The 19,273-nt window shown below is 34.8% G+C and overlaps 1 protein-coding gene across 1 annotated transcript in view; it reads right to left on the reverse strand.

Annotated features, from left to right (window-relative positions):
* Positions 1 to 1,461: 1,461 nt before the first annotated feature.
* The window catches only part of LOC132553232 (cytoplasmic polyadenylation element-binding protein 1-like), a 32,399-nt gene continuing 14,587 nt past the window's right edge, over positions 1,462 to 19,273 (reverse strand). Inside the window, exon 11 of the mRNA XM_060217461.1 lies at positions 1,462 to 1,827. Coding sequence (XP_060073444.1) covers positions 1,462 to 1,827 — 366 coding nt within the window. The remainder of the gene's footprint in view (positions 1,828 to 19,273) is intronic.

The following is a 19,273-nucleotide window of genomic DNA, read 5'->3' on the forward strand; positions in this document are numbered from 1 at the left end:
TATTGTTTTTTCAGTACTACTACATTTCATACCTAAAGATGCACAAGTATGTACCATAGGTTTCTATTATACGTATATATACATAAAACGGGGGGCTAGGATGTTATGTGAAAATAATATGGATAATTATTCCTTCCCTGTTTCTCAAAACGTTTAATTTTACCAACATCTATTTATACATATATGCTCTTGCCTGTTTCGATTGTTTCCAACACATTAAGCAACTCCTGATTCATTTGTTGCTATATTATATTCAAACAAGTGTGCATGGTACAGATCTTTTTGTCCAGTGAATGAGATAAGGGAAATGAAAATTTCAACTGTTATTGACATTTTCTAATTAAGAGTTAATTTCCAAGCCTGTGATTTAATAGACGAGTTTTATTTGGGCTGTTTTCTTCTGATTAAGGAAACGAAGATAATCATTACTAAAAATCTGATGCAGTAGGGGATACTCAACATCTTCTGCTCTTCTCTGACATCAACACAACACTATATAGTTTTTGAAAACTCTTCTCTTGGTTATTCACCGAATGTTAATGTACTCATCCTGTTGGGATTCCTGGTCGTGTTCCCTTTTCTTTTCTGAAGGTGTTTCCATGTATAACTTTCTGCTGCTCATAGCTTGCCTTAGTTTAATCAAAATTAATTTCATTTTTTTATTTACAACAGATTCACTAATTTTGCGAGAGGTTCGCTAAATCATCTTAAATTGGTTTAACAAATTACAGGAAATAAGGAAATGCACTCAAGCGAATTTATACAGGATTAAACGGTGTAGTAACTAATGACTAAATAATAAATTAACGGATGCAAATTAATAAGCTACTGAATATTTGTCTGGGTTGCACATAGTTTCACTTATATTTGATCCAAAATATAAACCTTGTTTGAAAACAAACCAAAGACCATTCCTCCATTCGGTATTCGGATTTCTGCTCTTTTACAAAGCACAAATATTGGTATTGATCAAATTAAGTCATTGGGAACTATAGACCTTTCACTCTGGCTCTTGAATTCATCTGAAGTTGACTTCATGAAAGGGTTAAATCAGGCACTGATACTGGCACCTTGCGTACATCCTAAAACATTTCTACATTGATATACTGATGGTTCAAAAGATAATGAAAAGATTGCCGCGGCTATGTTTTCACAAGATGAAGCCTATGGATGCCAGCTACCGGACGACGCTTCAATATTGTCGGTGGAAGCGCGAGCTATCAACCTCGCACTTGAATACATTCAAACAAAGTAATGAGAGACTGATATTTTTAGATCAGGAAATGTCCCAAAGTCATGGAAAATGGCAACAGTGATTCTTATCCCTAAACAGGATAAAGATACAACAGATCCCTCCAGTTACCGCCCAGTATCACTTACAAGTTGCGTTTGTAAAACTCTAGAGCGATGGTAAATTCAAGATTAATTTGGTATCTGGAATCCAATCGCATAACATCACCCCTATAAAGTGGTTTTATATTTAAGCGAGGTACCAACGATCATTTGGTTAGGCTTGACTTTGGCTGGTTTTTCACTTTTTAAGTGCTGAGAGCAGGTTTTGATGGTGATTGAAGGTTTCTGATGCTGTTTTGATGGTGATAGTGGTGGTCGCGATGACTGTGTTGAAGAAGTCTTTGATGCAGCAGGCCGAAGGCCAGAACGATTGTCGCACGCCATGTCAGTCTGTGTACCTGCATCACTTGTCTGTGTTGCAGCATCACGGGTCTCCACGGTCGTAATACCAACCGTTGCACGACTGGCATTGGATTGGCCCGACACAGGTACTTCAACAATCCTTCCTGCTTCAGGGAAAGAAATGTTTGTATACTTAAAGGATTTCATTTCCAATCTCTTGAATATGCTGGATGCCTTCCAGCACGGTTAGCGCAGTGAGCTCGACCATCACAAGCACCATCTGCCGACCCATCTTGGTGGCCCGCAACCCCACATTTAGCACAAGCGTTCTAGTTTTTACATTTATCAGCATAATGACCAAATCGCAGTGGATTTGGGATGTAAACATTCACACCAGCACTTTCGAAGCCAACCATTACACGTTTCTGTAAAATTGTGTGTTAAAAGTAAGAACGAAAGTATTGGTGTCACGGATGCTGCCATCTCGCTTCACCCTGATCCATTTAACATGGTTGACCTTCTGTTGTTTTTCTTTGAAGTAACTTAGTATAGCGCGCTTTGATGTATTCAGGGAGGAATGAGGGACAACCTGTACAGCTCGAAAAACTTTGTCTTTCCCAAGAGGTTCTTGGCCTGTTGCTGGCGGATAGCGTCCACAAGGAGTTTACAAGACAGCAGTTTTTTTAACACACTTTGGAGTAACGCATGCTGACAGGATTGTTTTCTCTATAACAAATGGTGAAACGGATGACATTGGTTTATCCTTTTCCAACTGGTTGAAATCATGGTCATCTTCTGAGTCTGATAATGAGGGACAAGGTCGTTCGTTTTGATTTTTTTGTGCCCATAGTTAGGTGTATGTATTTTCATTACCCGTGCTCCTTGCCCTCCTCGGAGCCCAACAAGGGGACACTACAACGGTACGGATCTCCGGTACACGAGTGCCAAGGACACACAGGTAGTATACTCGAAATAATAGATCTCTCTCGAATGATCCTTGAGCCACCGCCTTCTGAGATACAACTGTAAAAAAGCTACAAAAATAGATGGGTATACGGTTGAATGAAATGAAAAGGAAAAAACTTGACACTTAGGACATAACGTTGACCAAGGGCTTGGCACCACCAGCCGATTGATCCTTGAGGATCACAATGACCACCGTCTTACTGAGATAGAGGCCAAAGTGATGTATTGGGGGAAGGCCATGCGAGATTGCATGAGAATACGCAAACCACATAACCGCCCCTTGAAAACACCATGATCCTTTCTCCCATTACTAACGGAACGCAACCCACGGCAGACAGGTTGACCCTTTCAGTGAACTTTTACCACACGCAGTAGAACACAACGGATATATTCTAACCCCTATCTGCAGGTGACAAAGATTACCGATATGGGTCATATGTGCCTATCAGCTCACAAATTCTTATTACCAGAAGAAAGCAAGCGCTTCACCTACTGGTATGAATAGAGTTTTGTTTATGTGTCCCACAGTCATACCGATAAAGTGGTCTTATCTAAATAGCCGAAGCATTTTCATACAATATTAAACTGTGTTCACTATTTGTTGCATTTTTGCTGAGAAAGCTTTGCCACGAATTGCATTTTTGATAATATCTTTACACCTGCCAGTGACATATCTGCGGTATCGGAATACTATTGTTGGCGTCAAATGTTCGTATCGCTTAGAGTAGCAATGGTCTTACATAACAAAAGACGACTAGAACCAAGTATTCGATTGGCGCCGAGGTGTTGACCCATTTTTTTCATTATTAGGCATAACCATAAACCTTTCGGCAAAATATTTAACTGACAATAACGAAACAAATAATTGATTATCAGAACATTTCAAAGTGAATATCAATTTTGTAACTAGCGACGAAAATAACGACCAGGATAAATGAGTCATCCTTACAGACATATTTTAAACTTCATCACAAGAATTGTTTTAGGTTGAGAAATTGACTCCCTGAGATTTAAAAACCAATAAGGTTTTGCAAATTCCATTTTGTATAAAAATAAAATAATGGTATTTAAAGTGTTACAAATAGGCGCGCATTGATGAAATTAATGGCTACAACACAGCCAAGATAATAATGTTCTGTCCTATCTTAATTGTCTCCGAGGTGATATGAAGCAAAAGTAAACCAAACCAACACTACAGACAAACGATGTTAATCTGGCCAGCTCTGAATTGAAACAGTTTATCATTTTCTTCAAAATGAATTTGCAACACAGTCAAGTGCTAAACAAACAAATTGAGTTCAAACTGATATGGGTATACTCGTTTATCTTGGTTTACAGAATTGGACCAAAAGCAAACCCAAAATACCAACAAGTAAACATAATGATAATCCAAACTCAAATATAATAAAACTAGGGCAAAATTGAAACATAATAAAGATTTACAAGAAGAATCCTAACAAAGTCCAAGAATAAATGCAAGTGTTGCGGAAGAATAAGCGTCTTCTACTTATTCGACGAAATGCAAATAATATATTCAACGGAACCAACAGGCAAACTAACAAGCATCAAACACGTCCAGCTTTATATTGTACAAATATGCAGGGAGGTCGCTGTCCAGAAATGGTAAATTCGCAATAGTGAAAATGAAATTGAAATTATCACGTTGATCATACAGCTGTTCGTGTTGGTAACTACATTTATACCTAAATTGCTTATCCTTTTAGTCACGCATATGATTGATATTTTACTATCAGACATATTATTAGAGTGCTTAACGTATTTCAAAGGCAATATTGTGACTTAAAAATATTGTGTATAAAACAAATTTCAGTATGCATACCGAATACATGTCCGTTGGCCCCTAATTATGGTTAATTGCAGACAATAAAATTGATGCTGCTCCCAAGTCCCCGACTCATTTGTGTATTTATAAAAGATAGTGTTGGAAATTCAACATTGCAATGACGTCACATTGCATACAAAGACTTGTGCAGTCTGCACCGGCTGACGTGTCAGCATGTCACGTATTTTGTAAGTTGTCCTTTGTTATGACAATGTTTTAACTGCCGTATATGCTGAACAATCAAATACACGGTCAATTTGTCACAAAACAGTAACTGTTACTGCTAATGGTCGTTCAACATCTCGAACAACCTGCCATGGTTTAAATGGTTTTGTTTAAGAAGTACGCTGTATTCCTGGATTATGATTATAAATTGAGACAGTTTTGTATTGGCACAGTTGCTATAGCTTGAAATAGTTATAAAATATATATAATATAATAACAATAGTAATGTCTGGAATGTCTGATATAACTACCTTAGCTTTACTTACTATATTGTATACCCGAATACGATCTGGCTGAAGTAACCTTCAGGTTGCTGTTTGTGATGTGAATATTTTAATCAAATGAAGTATTTGCGTAGATAGACACTTTAGATTAAATTGTATTGCTTTTCCAACGATAGAGCAAAGTCGCAAAACATCGGAACATCAGGGACATTTTTTCAGAGAAATTTGGTTCCTTCTATTATTTCCTCGAAAACTACGTACTGTTGCTTCAAATTCATGTTTAACTTTCGTCAATTCGAACCATTGAGGAAAAGAATTTCATTTGATAAAGATGATTATCTGTTGATATGGATAATTCAGGATGTATGTTGAAAGTTTGAAAGTAATTTTGACCGGAAGTAGAACATACCTCATTTTAACATTAATTTCAACGTAATATATGAGATTTTTTTTAAAGATTTCTTTCAAATTTCGATGTAGTTTGTTATTTATAAATGTATTCATGAGCAGCAATGAAGGGCTTAGTATTACGGTTTGTATATTTTTTCCTGTTAACTACATTCTGTGATGGCGTATTTACAGTCATAATTCGGTTAAAAGCGTCAGAATTGCTTTCACCTAATATAATTGGAAAAGTCTTGGATCAGTGTTGAAGGTAATTGTGCATGAATCATTATCACTTAATTTGATTAGTGGATAATAGATATTTCATTTTGTTTATTGATCTTCAAAACATTGGTGTTTACAATAAACAAAGCACATCGAACGCTTCTTTTTTCAAGGAAAATAGCTTCGGCAACTTATTCAGAAAAGCGTAAAGTCTTTTGTTTTTTTAATTTTTAAAGCATTGCCAAATAAAGGTTCGCTCCGAAAAGAAAGAATGTTTATTCTTCAGAAAAAAAAAAAAGAATAAAAAGAGGAAATTTATTTCCCTTTACATATTTTCTGTAACCGGGGACAAAGCATCGTGCTGATTTTATGTTTAAATTACTTTCTAAAATTTTGAAGTTCCGAAAAAAACCGTCATCAGTACAAAAGTTGAAATTATACTTGTTACTCATATATGCATGTACTGAATTTGAAAACTAATATTGCACTATCTAATATTAATTTCATGAGGTAGATTTACGTGCCTACAGCCATAAAATAGACTGTTTTAAGGAAATGTAGGCTCACGTACTTCCGTGATCAGTAAACTAACTTGAAACTTTCTGCAATATAATTATGAAACATTCATGTTTTACGTTGGTGTTAAATGCTACTTTGAAATATATATATATATATTAAACTACCTGGAAACCTCTAGATACCTTTGATGGACACGAGGTTTATTCATGATGTAACCATTGTTTATTAAAATGCTTAATCACTACAATGTGTTGCCATCCAGAAATGGAAAACTCACAAAAACACTTTTCCGGAAACGTTTCATCTTAATACATTGCATATATAATCGAGAATCTAGTAAATTAGAATACATCTGCCTTCCCAACATGATTGTGGGATGGGTTTTGCTGTCAATTATTTAGGTTGCTATCATCGGTAGTAGAGTATTTGAATATAAAATTATAAATCAACTGAAAACTTTAAATGATATTTTGACTGCCAATACCAATATGGAAGTATATGTAATAAAATCTAAATGTTTAATTCGTAGTATATCCACACACTACTAATGCTTAAAGATCAATATGTCTAGGTTACTCGGTTCGTTTTGTTTAATATAAATTGATACCTGTACAGAAAAAAATGCATGTACCAGTTCATTTGCAGTAATTGATTTTGAAGTATTGGTATTGTTGTTTACTTCCAGCGTGTAAATATATTGACTGGATGCTAATAACACGCCAGCTACAAGATTTGCACAAAACACGTCATCAGTGTAGTCCCTAATGCCCAGAGGTAAATCATTCTAAGAAACCCTGCAATGTCGTACTTATGTAAAGAATGAAATTAACACTCTATAGCAAAGAAATTACATATAAATGTTGTTTTATTGCAATAGAAGGCTTTCGTATATTTGTAGCACTTGTTTCACGTTCAAAGTAAATCAATTGTGCAGTATAACATGACACTCGTTAATGTTTTCGAATGTTTTTTTAATCATTGGCAAAGAAATAACACTCACTGAAAATAGGATAAAAGAGTATGACAGGAGGATATGATCGAAGATTTAATACTTCACACTGACGATAAAGTTCACACAATGCAGAGACTGTGATCATGCTCCTCCACTATTCCGTTCAAAAGACAAAAAATATAGTTGGTTACCACAGAGTTACATTTTATTCAGAGCAAACACATCTGTAAGATTTTATTGTCCTCGGTTTAGTTTAAAAAGTCAGATATCTCATCTGATTCTTTTTTTTAAATGAGAGAAAGAAAAGCTTTACGAGATATCTTATGAATGCAGGCATGAAATCGCTTCATGTAAACATGGTGCAATAACTTCAGGTTACATTCGTAAAACTGTACTGTGTTCGTCAGTTCACGTATAAGGATAAAAAAATTATGTGTTGGAATTGAATCAAAGTATATTATATTATATTTAACAAATAAAGGAATACAGAAGAAAATTTTTAAACATAATTTGAAAGTATTTTATAAATGTTGTCAAAAATGATATTAACGTGCTTTTATCGCCAAAAGGACAGAACCAGCTTTAATTTCCTAGTTCTCCTATATAGAATTTTAGACTGATCAGTAGAAAAAATGGATGACATGCAGTCGTCTTGGTGAGTCTTCATAAAGAAAGGTTGTTACCAATGTTTCTTGAGAAGTTCTCCATGAATCTTCCTCAGATTTCACATGAATGTCCCCCTCGGTTCTTAGTTATGAGCTGTTATGATTTTGAAATTAAATCATAAAACCAAAATAGCTGACAGGCCGCCATTTTGGATTTTGACTCTGACGGTTTTATTACCTTTTTTTTGAAGAACCAATTAATGTTCCCTTGTTCAGGTTATGTGATTTTTTTTAGTTTGAAACTGATCATGAAAGCAAAACGGTCAAGCAAGAGGCTACGATGTTTGATATGCAATTTCAGGATTTTCATTTTATCTTACAAGGATTTTTCAAATTTTATATCATTAACAGCAAAACATCGCAACAATAAAGAACAAAATTAATAAAGATCGAATAATGGTATGCGCCAAGATCCCTCCTGATTATCTCTTTTAATGGAAATGAACTGTGGATGGTAGTGCTGCTTATCAGTTGGAAAACCAAATCGCTGTTCCTATACAAAGTGTAGGCTTACTTCATAAAATACAATCTAATTATATACCACAGTGATGAGTTAGCACATCCACAATTGTTGCTGTAGAGATAAAATACTGAAACTCAAACAAACACAATCATATTTTAGCGCCATATTTTCAACACGAAGAACAATAAAATGTGATTACCGCTACAATATAACTGTTCGAATATATGATCGAAAATTGATTTAACACCAGAACATCTTGTGTATCTTATAAAATATTGATCTTGAATGAGAGCACGCCTACAGTAACAACGCAATTAGGACGGAAAGTAAGGATTTAGTCTTTAGATATTTCTCCCTCATGTCACGATTCAATTAATGTAGAAATACTTTACCTTGATATGAGATCACCAAGGATTAAGAGTTATGAAAGGTGTTGAATTTCGAGGTTAGTGTACGCACCCCTTATGGAGTTTTGTCATTGCTTTCGGTTGATTTTGATTTTCCTCAGCCACCTGTTGACATTTCGAACCAAGTGATGAAAGAATATTAATTTCAATATACATACCACAGATGTATGTACCTATCTCATCTGGATCTCACCCAAGTGGCTCCTCCTGATTATTATTGGCGACCCAAACCAAATCATGTTACTGTAAAATTATTTATTCATATGATTCTAGTTAAAATATCTAAAGGTGCTATTTATATGTCTTTTGTACCCTCATTTGTTAATGTCTCTCTGAATTAGATACTTACGGTATAGAATCTAATTTTTGGTCCAGCGGTGGAGTGTCCGTATTTGGACCCAAGGGTAGCTAGTTCAAACCCCAGCGGTGGCAGAATATTTTTCCTTGCTCCTTCCTTTTACACCATCTTTTTCCAGCCTTAAACTCAGCTGTTGTCAGTCTTTGCTTCGTTTCCCCTACTCTAAGTCACTCAAGGTGGTTCTACACAAAATACAAAAAAGCTGTTTTAGAGAAATTAAGCATATACTTAGACAAATCATGTTCTAAAATCGTCCTTATAAGTGATGATTTCACTTAACAAAAGTAAATCGTGTTGATGTTTTAACTCATTTTTAACTCACCTGGTCCGTAGAACCGGGAAGCTTTGTCATACCATGGGTCGTTCGTCCGTCACACAATTTCTCCTTATGACTGGGATGGATCCTAAAAATTTACATCCAACGATTTATAATTCGTTATAATCTACCTAACTTCATATGACACGGTTGTGAAGATTGCCTGTATTCCCACATTATTATCCCCATCCTTTAATTATTTTACACTTATGCCTATGCTATTAGCAATATCTGCAATTTTTAATTTTTATGTTGTCACTGTGACTCTAGTCTTTCACAATAGATAATAACAGTATGGCAGTTGAGGTGCTAGGCGGATGTTAGTCATCGCTGCCAGCGGAAAGACCGACGCTTCAATGCTTTGCAACCTATCATTTTCAGATCTATTAGATTCGTTAATTTATCTATTTCTTACCCTAATTGGACCTCAAGGTGATCCATTTTCTCCAAACGTGTCAACACATATGACCCGCTTCTGTCAGTCAAGTTCGTTTATGTTAAATGTCTATTTAAGTCGATATTTGCTCAGGATTGCTGCATGATTTTGAAATAAAATACTATTATTTACTGCTTAATCATCCCTGTTATGTGATTTGTTTTTTTTAAATCATACGGAAGCTCAAGAATAACTAGTTATAACACGGAAATTGAAAATGACAAAAACCATTAAGCTTAAATAAAAAATTATAAGAGTTAAGGTTTTCACAAAAAATATTTTGTTTCCCTTAAAGCAATATGATTAAGATACATATCATAGTTCGTGCTTCGTTACTTTTCACAATAGGATATGACAACATTCCGGTAAACATTGGCTTCGGCCAGTCAAATAACCGCTAACAGAATGTTGCAAGTGTATGAATGTGGGCGAAACACTTGTATAATCCGCTTGCGCATGAAGACATTTTGTCTAAATGTCGGCAAGAACTAGGACAAATCTACAAATCGATCCAGTCCAAATGCTGATCCATCGTTTCACTCTTATAGGGAGTAACGGAACGATAATTTGGGTCTGGATGTTTGCGAAATTGATCTTCATGTTATGACGAATGACTTGCTGCAGATAAAATCATGTTATTGGAACATCCGCATGGTGTGAAGGACAGAGGAAGCCAAAGTCACAACACAATACAGTTTATTGGTAATTTGAAAAAAATGTTTAAATTGAATATTTTACAATAATCAAATACGAAGTAAAATGTTGCAAACAATTTATACAAATTATAATGATAAAATAAAATGGTGACATGAAAGATTCTGGAAAAATAATGAGCATAATTAGGGAAAATATAAAATTATGGCCTTTTCCAATTTTTCTAAATCATTACTAGTGTCAACATTCAGCATTCATCGTCTGTTCATTATTGTTATTTCCACCATATATATCAATATTGTCAATTGTTTCATGGCAATTAATACCAACATTAAGCTGATTTATTATCCAAGAAACACTTTATTATACTGTGTGATGTCGGATTCAAGAAACACAACTATGGAAGCGTGTTAGACATTTACAGATACGATTGGATACAAAGACACACTCAATTACTACCGACTTCTCTATGCTAACATGATATATGGCAAATCAGCTACTTCCATCTATGAACGACTAGCACAAAAAAGGTGAAATACCGAACGATGAAAAACACAGGTAAAATATAGGTGAGCTGTGAAAATTAACTGATCGGATAACAGCAGCGCATGCCGAGTACAGGTAATATTACAGCTGATAAACTATTATCGTTGTAAAGGATACCAGTCAATGGCAATAATATACACGCGTATCCATCACTCTTTCAAATATTATTTTCGAATTAAAATCTAATATTTGCAGGGATCAACTAACTCAGGTCTAAAAGTTATTCAAATACCGTTAACAGCTTTCATACACCTTTTATGCAATCATACAATGTACACAAATACATATCAAATTCAAATACACATTTTGAACAGTCCAGTATCTAATGTCCTAGTATTAGAGTTCCATTCACTCTACGAACTAGAAGATTGACACATCAGAAAATTGGCTACTTTTGAAATTCGTTATAGGAATTAATCAGTCAAAAAACAGGCTTTTGGACTTTTGTGCAGTCAGAAGAAGTTACGAATTCAGGAAATTTGACCTCGAATAAGGGTTAAGGTGATTACTTTGCCAGGCTTCTACCTAGCAACTTACAAGCCAGGCATCATGTCATTTGGATGACTGACGGAGGTTCGACGAATGCTGCACAATGACAAATTCATCTGGCATTTTGCGCCAGCTGACTTAAAAATCTTTACCAACTATTTTGCCAATTCTGATATCTTGAACATTTAATCCGTCATGCTATTACTATAATATGTAAATAATTTTCACTTTTAGTATCCACTCATTTACTTTTATTAATCACTGCAACATATTTATAATTTTAACCTTTCTGTAATTATCACTTTTGATATCAATTTCTAATAATACAAATTCTATATAAGTCACATGTAGTAAACAACAGTTACAACGATCTGGTGTACTCAATATAATCTTATCCTATTTGGTCTGGTGAGGACGATAAGAGAATTCAATGGGATTTGAGATGATATCAATTAAGCAATCAAGGACACTTCACCGGATTATACAGTGCTTTGAGTGTTTTAAGCATGTAGCAAATCCTCTCAAGAACCTTGGTGATTGGAGTTGTTCAGGCAGTGCCAGATGGTTTGAATACATCGCTACATAACATTCTCAAATACTTCGTTCATTCTCGATGTTTTATAGGAGTAAACAGAAAGCATTTGTTAGCCTAGTGTCAATATATATTGGATTGTTGAAGTGCAGGTTATGACATTTCGTGAAAGGTCTTTTCAGCCATGGAAACTGGTGATCTGCCGTTTAGCATGTATTAGGAATTTGCTTTCACCATATATCGATTTGTAATTATTTTTGTGTTGTGTCTGCCATTTATTACTCCTGATGTCAATAAGTTGTAAAGCACTAAAATCAAACTTCCATTAAAGAGCAGGTGGTACCCGATACATTTTGTGACATTTTTACGATTAATTTGTCGCAGAGTGTGGCATTTCCTTTGAATGCGACAGACTATTATTAGGCTACAATTTTAACGTTTAAAAAACCGGGAACACATATTTAATGGTTGTAGCTGGTGACAGGATGTCATAAATATATAAGTGTGTGTGTATATATATATAAACCCTTACCTTCAACATAGTCGGAATCCTTGTCAACAGGCAGCATATGTATAAATCCCCTACTTGCAGATATTCTGTCCCAAGATATCCGTGAAAGGTTTCGGAAAAGGGATTCGGGATTTGCACCTCTGATGGTTGGCTTGTTTTTGTTTCCGAACGAGGCGGGATTTAAATATATATATATATATCTATTTACTTATCAAAAGAGGTCACGGCTACATTGAAAAGTTGTTTTATTACATTTTCTGATGTTTTGATGATGTCTTGTCTTTAAATAACAGATTTGTTGACGTCATAATGTATATCCACCAGAATCGATAAGCAAGGTCACGTCAGATATCTACATCAGCCTCGATATTTTCCCACGACGAAACCAACAATGACATATTTTCCCAGTGTTATAAGCTTAATGATTTCAATTTCCCTATTATGACTTTCTATTTCTGGATAGCAACACTCTGCATTCCCAAACCTATGACGTTTCCCAGTAGCAGTTAATTTGATGTGCACTGGCCTGTTCCCATTATCACGATTTACGTGCAAGAAGGCATCAACTGACGGGAAAACTCGTAAGATAGAGTTTCAAAACGTGCAGGTTGATGAAAATTATAGGGAAGTTTTACTGTCGTCTTAGTGATCTCAAAAAGAAATATTCTATTTGTGCAAAATGAAGCTGGACGCGTTTGGCCGAAATATACTATTTGTGCGAAATGAAAACTAGATCTGTTTGATTCTCGCTAATTTGCCTGATGGTTCCGTTGTTGTACGTCTTGTTCTCGCTGTACTTTTCAATGGGTCTCCATGCTGGTCTTTCTTCTTCCCATATCTTGCCCAAGTAAATTGAAGTTAATTTTTGGATTATAATTATGCTGACATGTTGGCATGTTCTTATTCTATTAAGATTCTAGGAAAGTGTTAGATGCACGTTAGACTGCATAGTTGTTGCGATGCCGTTATTTCCGTTCATAATTCGGAACATCACAGATTAACCAAGCTTCATATAGCGGAAATCGATAAAGCAGAAGATGTAAATCCTTTCGGAGCATTTCTTCATAGTACTTTTTGATGGAGATCTGTGTAAGATTCATATTTGTTTGATCATCTTTTGAACGCATGACGTCTTAAAGTTGACAGAGTAATGTGGTTATGTTGTATCTACTTAACGTATGAAGTCATTTATTAGCCCGTGAATATCGGCATATTGCCCCCGATTGTTTAGGGAATAGCCCATAGAGAAGTCAAGGAGTGACAGTAATATCGATTTCAATCGCCAACCTGAAAATAACGTTTACATGGATTAAACACAAAATCACTAACCGTTTTTATTTTTTAGTGATATGAAAAGTGTTGTTGAGAAAACACTTGGTGCTCGTAAATCAACAATATTGCAAACCTTTTAATGGGTTATTGATCGCATAATTATGTATGCGCACTCCGGTCTAGGACAAAGAGAACATTTCATATATATTTTTTTTAATATCATTGTTATGTCATATTTACCTGTAGATGAATGATAAATCGATGAACGTAATTGCAATTGCTTTGTTATCGACAAATCCATTTTGTTAAAAGTTATGCAAAAAATAATCACAGAATGAAACTGAACAAGCCGCTCGCATAAAAGATATATTTGGGGAAGAATACATCGAGCAGGTGAGCACTCTGCAATACCACATAATAAAGTGTGGGTTTAACCATTTGATTAAAAAACTAGAGGCTTACTAAACAGTAGTTACAAGACAGACGAGTATTTGAAGATTAAATTCTTACAAAGGTGTTTAATGTCGCCGGGACGTAGGATAACGTGAATAAATGGCCATTTTATTTGCTGTTTAATCATGTCCGCTTGATGAAAATCTGGTCGCGAAGACATTTACTGTGCTGGACCCTAATTAATGATCGTCTAGATTTTCATTTTTACGAAATATTTTTAACAGAAAGTAAATGACAAGAAATTTGAGCATATATATTCGACACAGACTTGGGAAATGTGTTATTTTGTTTCAAAATACAAATATGAATATTTTGTATGGCGATTCTGACAATACTTTCGTTGTTATTTATTCCATGGCGACGCATCTTGTGTCTGTCGTTGTCTCTGGCCTTCTTGAGCGAATTTAGCCAGAAGCATCTTTAGGACAAAAGCGTCAAGTGAAGTATTTGGATCCTCTGGGTCAAGAGATGTATTAATACAATGTACATTTAGGTCAATCTCAGTAATGTCGCTATGCCGAATAAACACCAGGTGAAAACATACACGATGTTTAACCTCTGTATCTGAAAGTCTGAATGATAAATTATCGTCAGTTTATTACAATATTCTTCCCCGATTTAGTTTGACATAAGGGTTTATCGAATAAGATGGACGAATCCATAATGTAAAGTTTGATTTCTAGTGTAACCAAACCAGCGTGAACAATGCACTTACTGCAGGAAATTTTGATGTAAACTATCCATTGTAAATAACACTTGGAGTGACCAATGAAGTATAAGGAAGCAAGCTATCATATACGTTTTATGTGTTCAATTTTCTCTTGATTTACTATGTACTTTTATACCTTATCTGAATGCCCTACATGTATTCATCCTTTATCGACCACGGATATATACTTCGGGGCATTATGTGACAGAATTATATATAATCGTGATATCTCTGAGTTTATTGTACGATTCTATATTACACCATACTCATCCAATGTGTCACATTTAACTTGAATTATGATCGTAGAATACTCCAATAAAAGATACTGGATATTGATTTACGAAAATCGTATGACAGTTCGTCGTCCTCCTGCCAGAGATACATACATTATATCCAGGCAAAATTCGAATATATAAACGAGTCATTTCAACAACAATACAATATTTGTTGTCTTTATTGATCGTCCCAATTGTTTAAGATATGATAAATGCATTAATGTCATACTTGACCGTATTTGATTACATTGAAATGCAATACAGTGCTGTTGAGTGTTGCATCATAATGCCTTTGTAAACTTGTTTCAAGGTGCAATTCCCAATAAATCAGTTGTTGAAATGTAATATTGTATCTGCGAAACTCTACATGTTACTTAGATCCGGCTAATTTTTTTATCTAAATCTTTTCTCATTTGAGAAGATTTTTCAGTCAAATATTAACATTCAGCTTTGTGGTAATGCAACGAGTGATTTGATGATTTTATTGTGTTTTGGTAAACTGACTCAATTCGCTGCATTACACGGCAACTTACCCTGAATTATCCATGTAGACATCCGGTTAGAGAACAGCAATCATTTTTTTCTCTCTTCTCTCATTACAAATGCTACAACACGGTCGCGACGTTGAAGTAACAGCAGCTTGACCTTTGTTTAGCACGGATTATAACTGTGCCATATGCCGAAAGTCTTTTAACGAAATATTTTGTAAGTAGATGTCGCATTTTGGCGGAACAAACAATAGTGAAATGTTCGGTAAGACAGTAAAATTGCTGTTTAAAGATATAACAATAAGCAATACTCTTTGTATTATCTACACAACTATCGACGAAACTTTCCATGCAAGAGTTATCGCGAGTTGTCTTTCGGTTTTTCTACCACGATTGCATCTAACTTTTCTTTCTTGTCTGCTTTTTTCTTTCTCTCCCTGTTTTAATATTCTAAATGACTTCCGTCCTCATATGAATTGTGCTGAGGAGGTTGGTAAAACTCGAGAAACAAAGCAGAGTAGAATAATTAAGTCGATGTGATAAACATGCAACGCACTTATTTAAGAATGGTGTCTCATCTAATACAGTAATATTTCCTATGATGCGTTCGTCAAACCTCATTGGTGTCTTCTGTTAACCAGATTCTACCAGATCTTTAACGAAATGTCAGTAGGGCAAATACAAGATAACTTAAAAGATGTGAAAGAAAACATCATCAAAAAACAAACGCAATTGGAAAAGATTCCATTTCAATTGGTGAACAACAGAAGAAAATACCGACATCAACTGAATTTCCATTAAAAATCGAATTCGATAAACACTGTCAAATATGAACAAATCACATATTTGCAAGGGACCTCTAAAAGATAACGATACCCAGCATCTATCATTAAATGTATCCTATTCTTAGAAAATATCGCGGGAAAACTCATAATCAATGCAGTTGAATTAAATGTTTACCATAAATTATTGATGGTATGCGATGCACAGATGCTGGTCATTTCAGCTGTGGTTAACATGCCCTGAAGAATTGACGGTAATAATCTACCGTATAATATAGCTTGTCTAATTCTCTGTTTAAAACCGTTAACATATAAAAGTGATTTATAGGAGCGCATGAAACATCGGATATGGCGTATTGTTATATATTAGGAACGACTATCTCTGATTTTATTGCCATTGTCTATGTTGCTGCTACGTCAGAAACAGCAATGAGCTTGTTTGATGTTTCCATTCGACGCGTTAAAGCTTTGAATGCTCGACATTTGATCATAGATGATGATTAAACATCGAAACTTTTTTGACAATAATATGCCTCAGCTTTAGTCAATTTACAAAAATATAATAGACCTTTAAATGTCAATCACATTTGAATATAATTTTGTCGGCAGAACAAAAAATAAATCAGAATTCGAGACTTTAATGTAGAGAAATTGGAGCAATTGTTGGCAATCAACGAACTGCATATAACAGTTTATTCAAATGCCTAAAATATTAGCAATTTTCTCATTGGTTTATAATCCTTTGCGCGCAGGAATCTATTTTACGTTAGTTACAAATTCATTTAAGTGGGATCTCATCTTTATTGTTTTTTGTTTAAATGATGCTATTACTGCCTGTGCGAGTTAGTGTGTCGCACTGGCAATCAATTCCCAATAGCATTAAAAAGTTTGCTTTTGATTTATCCTTGAAGTGATTTTTATGTAAACGACATCCATTTGTATAGCTATATGGAAGAGATTAATCATCCAACATTGCGATGTGCATTATTTTAGGATATAAGATTAGAAATGTTTGCCATCAAAAGATATGACTCTTTAGAAGCGCTCGCTCGTTAGAAAATTATTAGAAAAGAGAAAAAAAAAATGCTATTTTTTTTATTGTATGCAGATTTTTGAAAGATCAAAGACGCATTTTTACAATAGCTGTAAAACGAATTAGTGCACCACCTCAGGTTTTCCTAATTAAGTTGTGGTCGAAATTGATGGCCAAATCTTGTGTGTGTCTGCATGCTGTTGTGATAGCCTTGGTCCTTTCATGAAAACCACATTATTTTGTCGTTATTTTTATTTCATTATTTAACAACAATCTCCTAAATTTAGATCTAGTCACGTTGGAAACCAAGTCAGTGAATTGGTCGGCAGATAATATAATTAGCCAGAACCTGTTGTAATTTGTCTGTTGTCAATAAATAATATTTGTAGTTTGCATCGGCATCCGCAATAGTTGTGATGGTTTGTTAAGTTTGAAATTGTTTTTTTTTATTATTATTTTTACTTTAATTTGTTTTATTTGAAAGGTTTGTGTCAAATGATCTAAAAACGCTCAGAAAAAATAACTGCATAACGGAAATTTCGCGAATCAAAAATGTAAAAAGCATGTACTGCATCGGAAATTAAGCAACAGGATACAAATAAAACCTCCGGGTTTTATTTGATACTTAAACAACGGAATAGCAATAAAGAAAACAGTATTCAGGCTGCATCATTTTTAAAATACTCCCTTGGACCAACACAGATGACATTTAAACGACGCAATATCCTCGTGTGCATCCGTGTTGTGCTCAAATTACATTTTGCCCAAGTCAAGTTCATGATAACAACTTGTATACTCTCCCAGAGAAATGAAGCAAGTCTTGTCGAGCACATGTTCTTTCGTAAGTCGACGTTTCTTGTTTCTCATCTTTCTGTGTTTTCTTCGTGGAATTTTTTTTTCGATATGCTTCATTTACTTAAAGCTGTTCTTTCTACACAAACGTTTTCTTCGATGGGGTTGGTAATTGGAAGAAATTGTCGATGTTGTCAACGGGAATGGTTGTGTCATCGTCAGGATTAGAAAATGTATGATTGAATTTGCATCCTCCACAAATGACTGGGACGTGGGACTTAATGGGAGATGTTTTTACAAACCGGTTGAGACGAGCGTTGCAAAGGATGACTGGTTTCGACATTTTGGTGAGGTCGGAATGTTTTCTTCAGTAGAAGAATTCAATGAAGTGTCAGTATGTTCTCATTTCGATTGGTAATAAGTTATGTACAATACACTGACAATGGCAGTAAAGCTGATGTGGAAATTTACAAACGATCTACTGGATATCAGTCACATACTTTGAAGCCTTTAGTTATGTTTGCAATCGTTATTATTTGCACACAAGCATATTTGAAAAGATGAGACCAAGATGTTCCGAACACGAAAAAAACCCCGGTTTTAAGCATTGTTGAACGGACCAAACATTGTTCTATCTACACCAGAGGTAACGCCATAATGTGAATATTTTCCCTGTGTAGCCATTTCTATGATTGAAAGAACTTCATGTGAACTGAGAAAATCCATAATTAATAATTGAGGACGTTCAGGACCACACTTCTTTAGAAAAACATTATTAATTTTCACAATTAGTGGCTATTTTGATATTCCGAAACCCTTATCAGCCGCGGACATTGCTTTAGAAACAAGAGTTGGTAGGTTTGATAACTCCATACTTCATAAGCTTTTCGAATGCTTAGGTGACCATTTCGCGCTGCAGAAATTGCAGCACCATGGTCCTCAGCCGTATAAATATTCTTAGATTTACGCGACATATATATATATATATATGGAAATAATCTTGGACATAAAGAATATTTTAGTGTTAAAACTAAACTTTTAACTGCAAATTGAATATGGAAAGTCATAAACCAATTAAATTCTAAATCTCTAATAAAAATACTGCTGTATTGTTTAAGT

This window comes from Ylistrum balloti, unplaced genomic scaffold (genome assembly GCF_031769215.1).
Source record: "Ylistrum balloti isolate Yb309-2 unplaced genomic scaffold, AGI_CSIRO_Ybal_v1 Utg370312, whole genome shotgun sequence".
Taxonomy (NCBI): domain Eukaryota; kingdom Metazoa; phylum Mollusca; class Bivalvia; order Pectinida; family Pectinidae; genus Ylistrum; species Ylistrum balloti.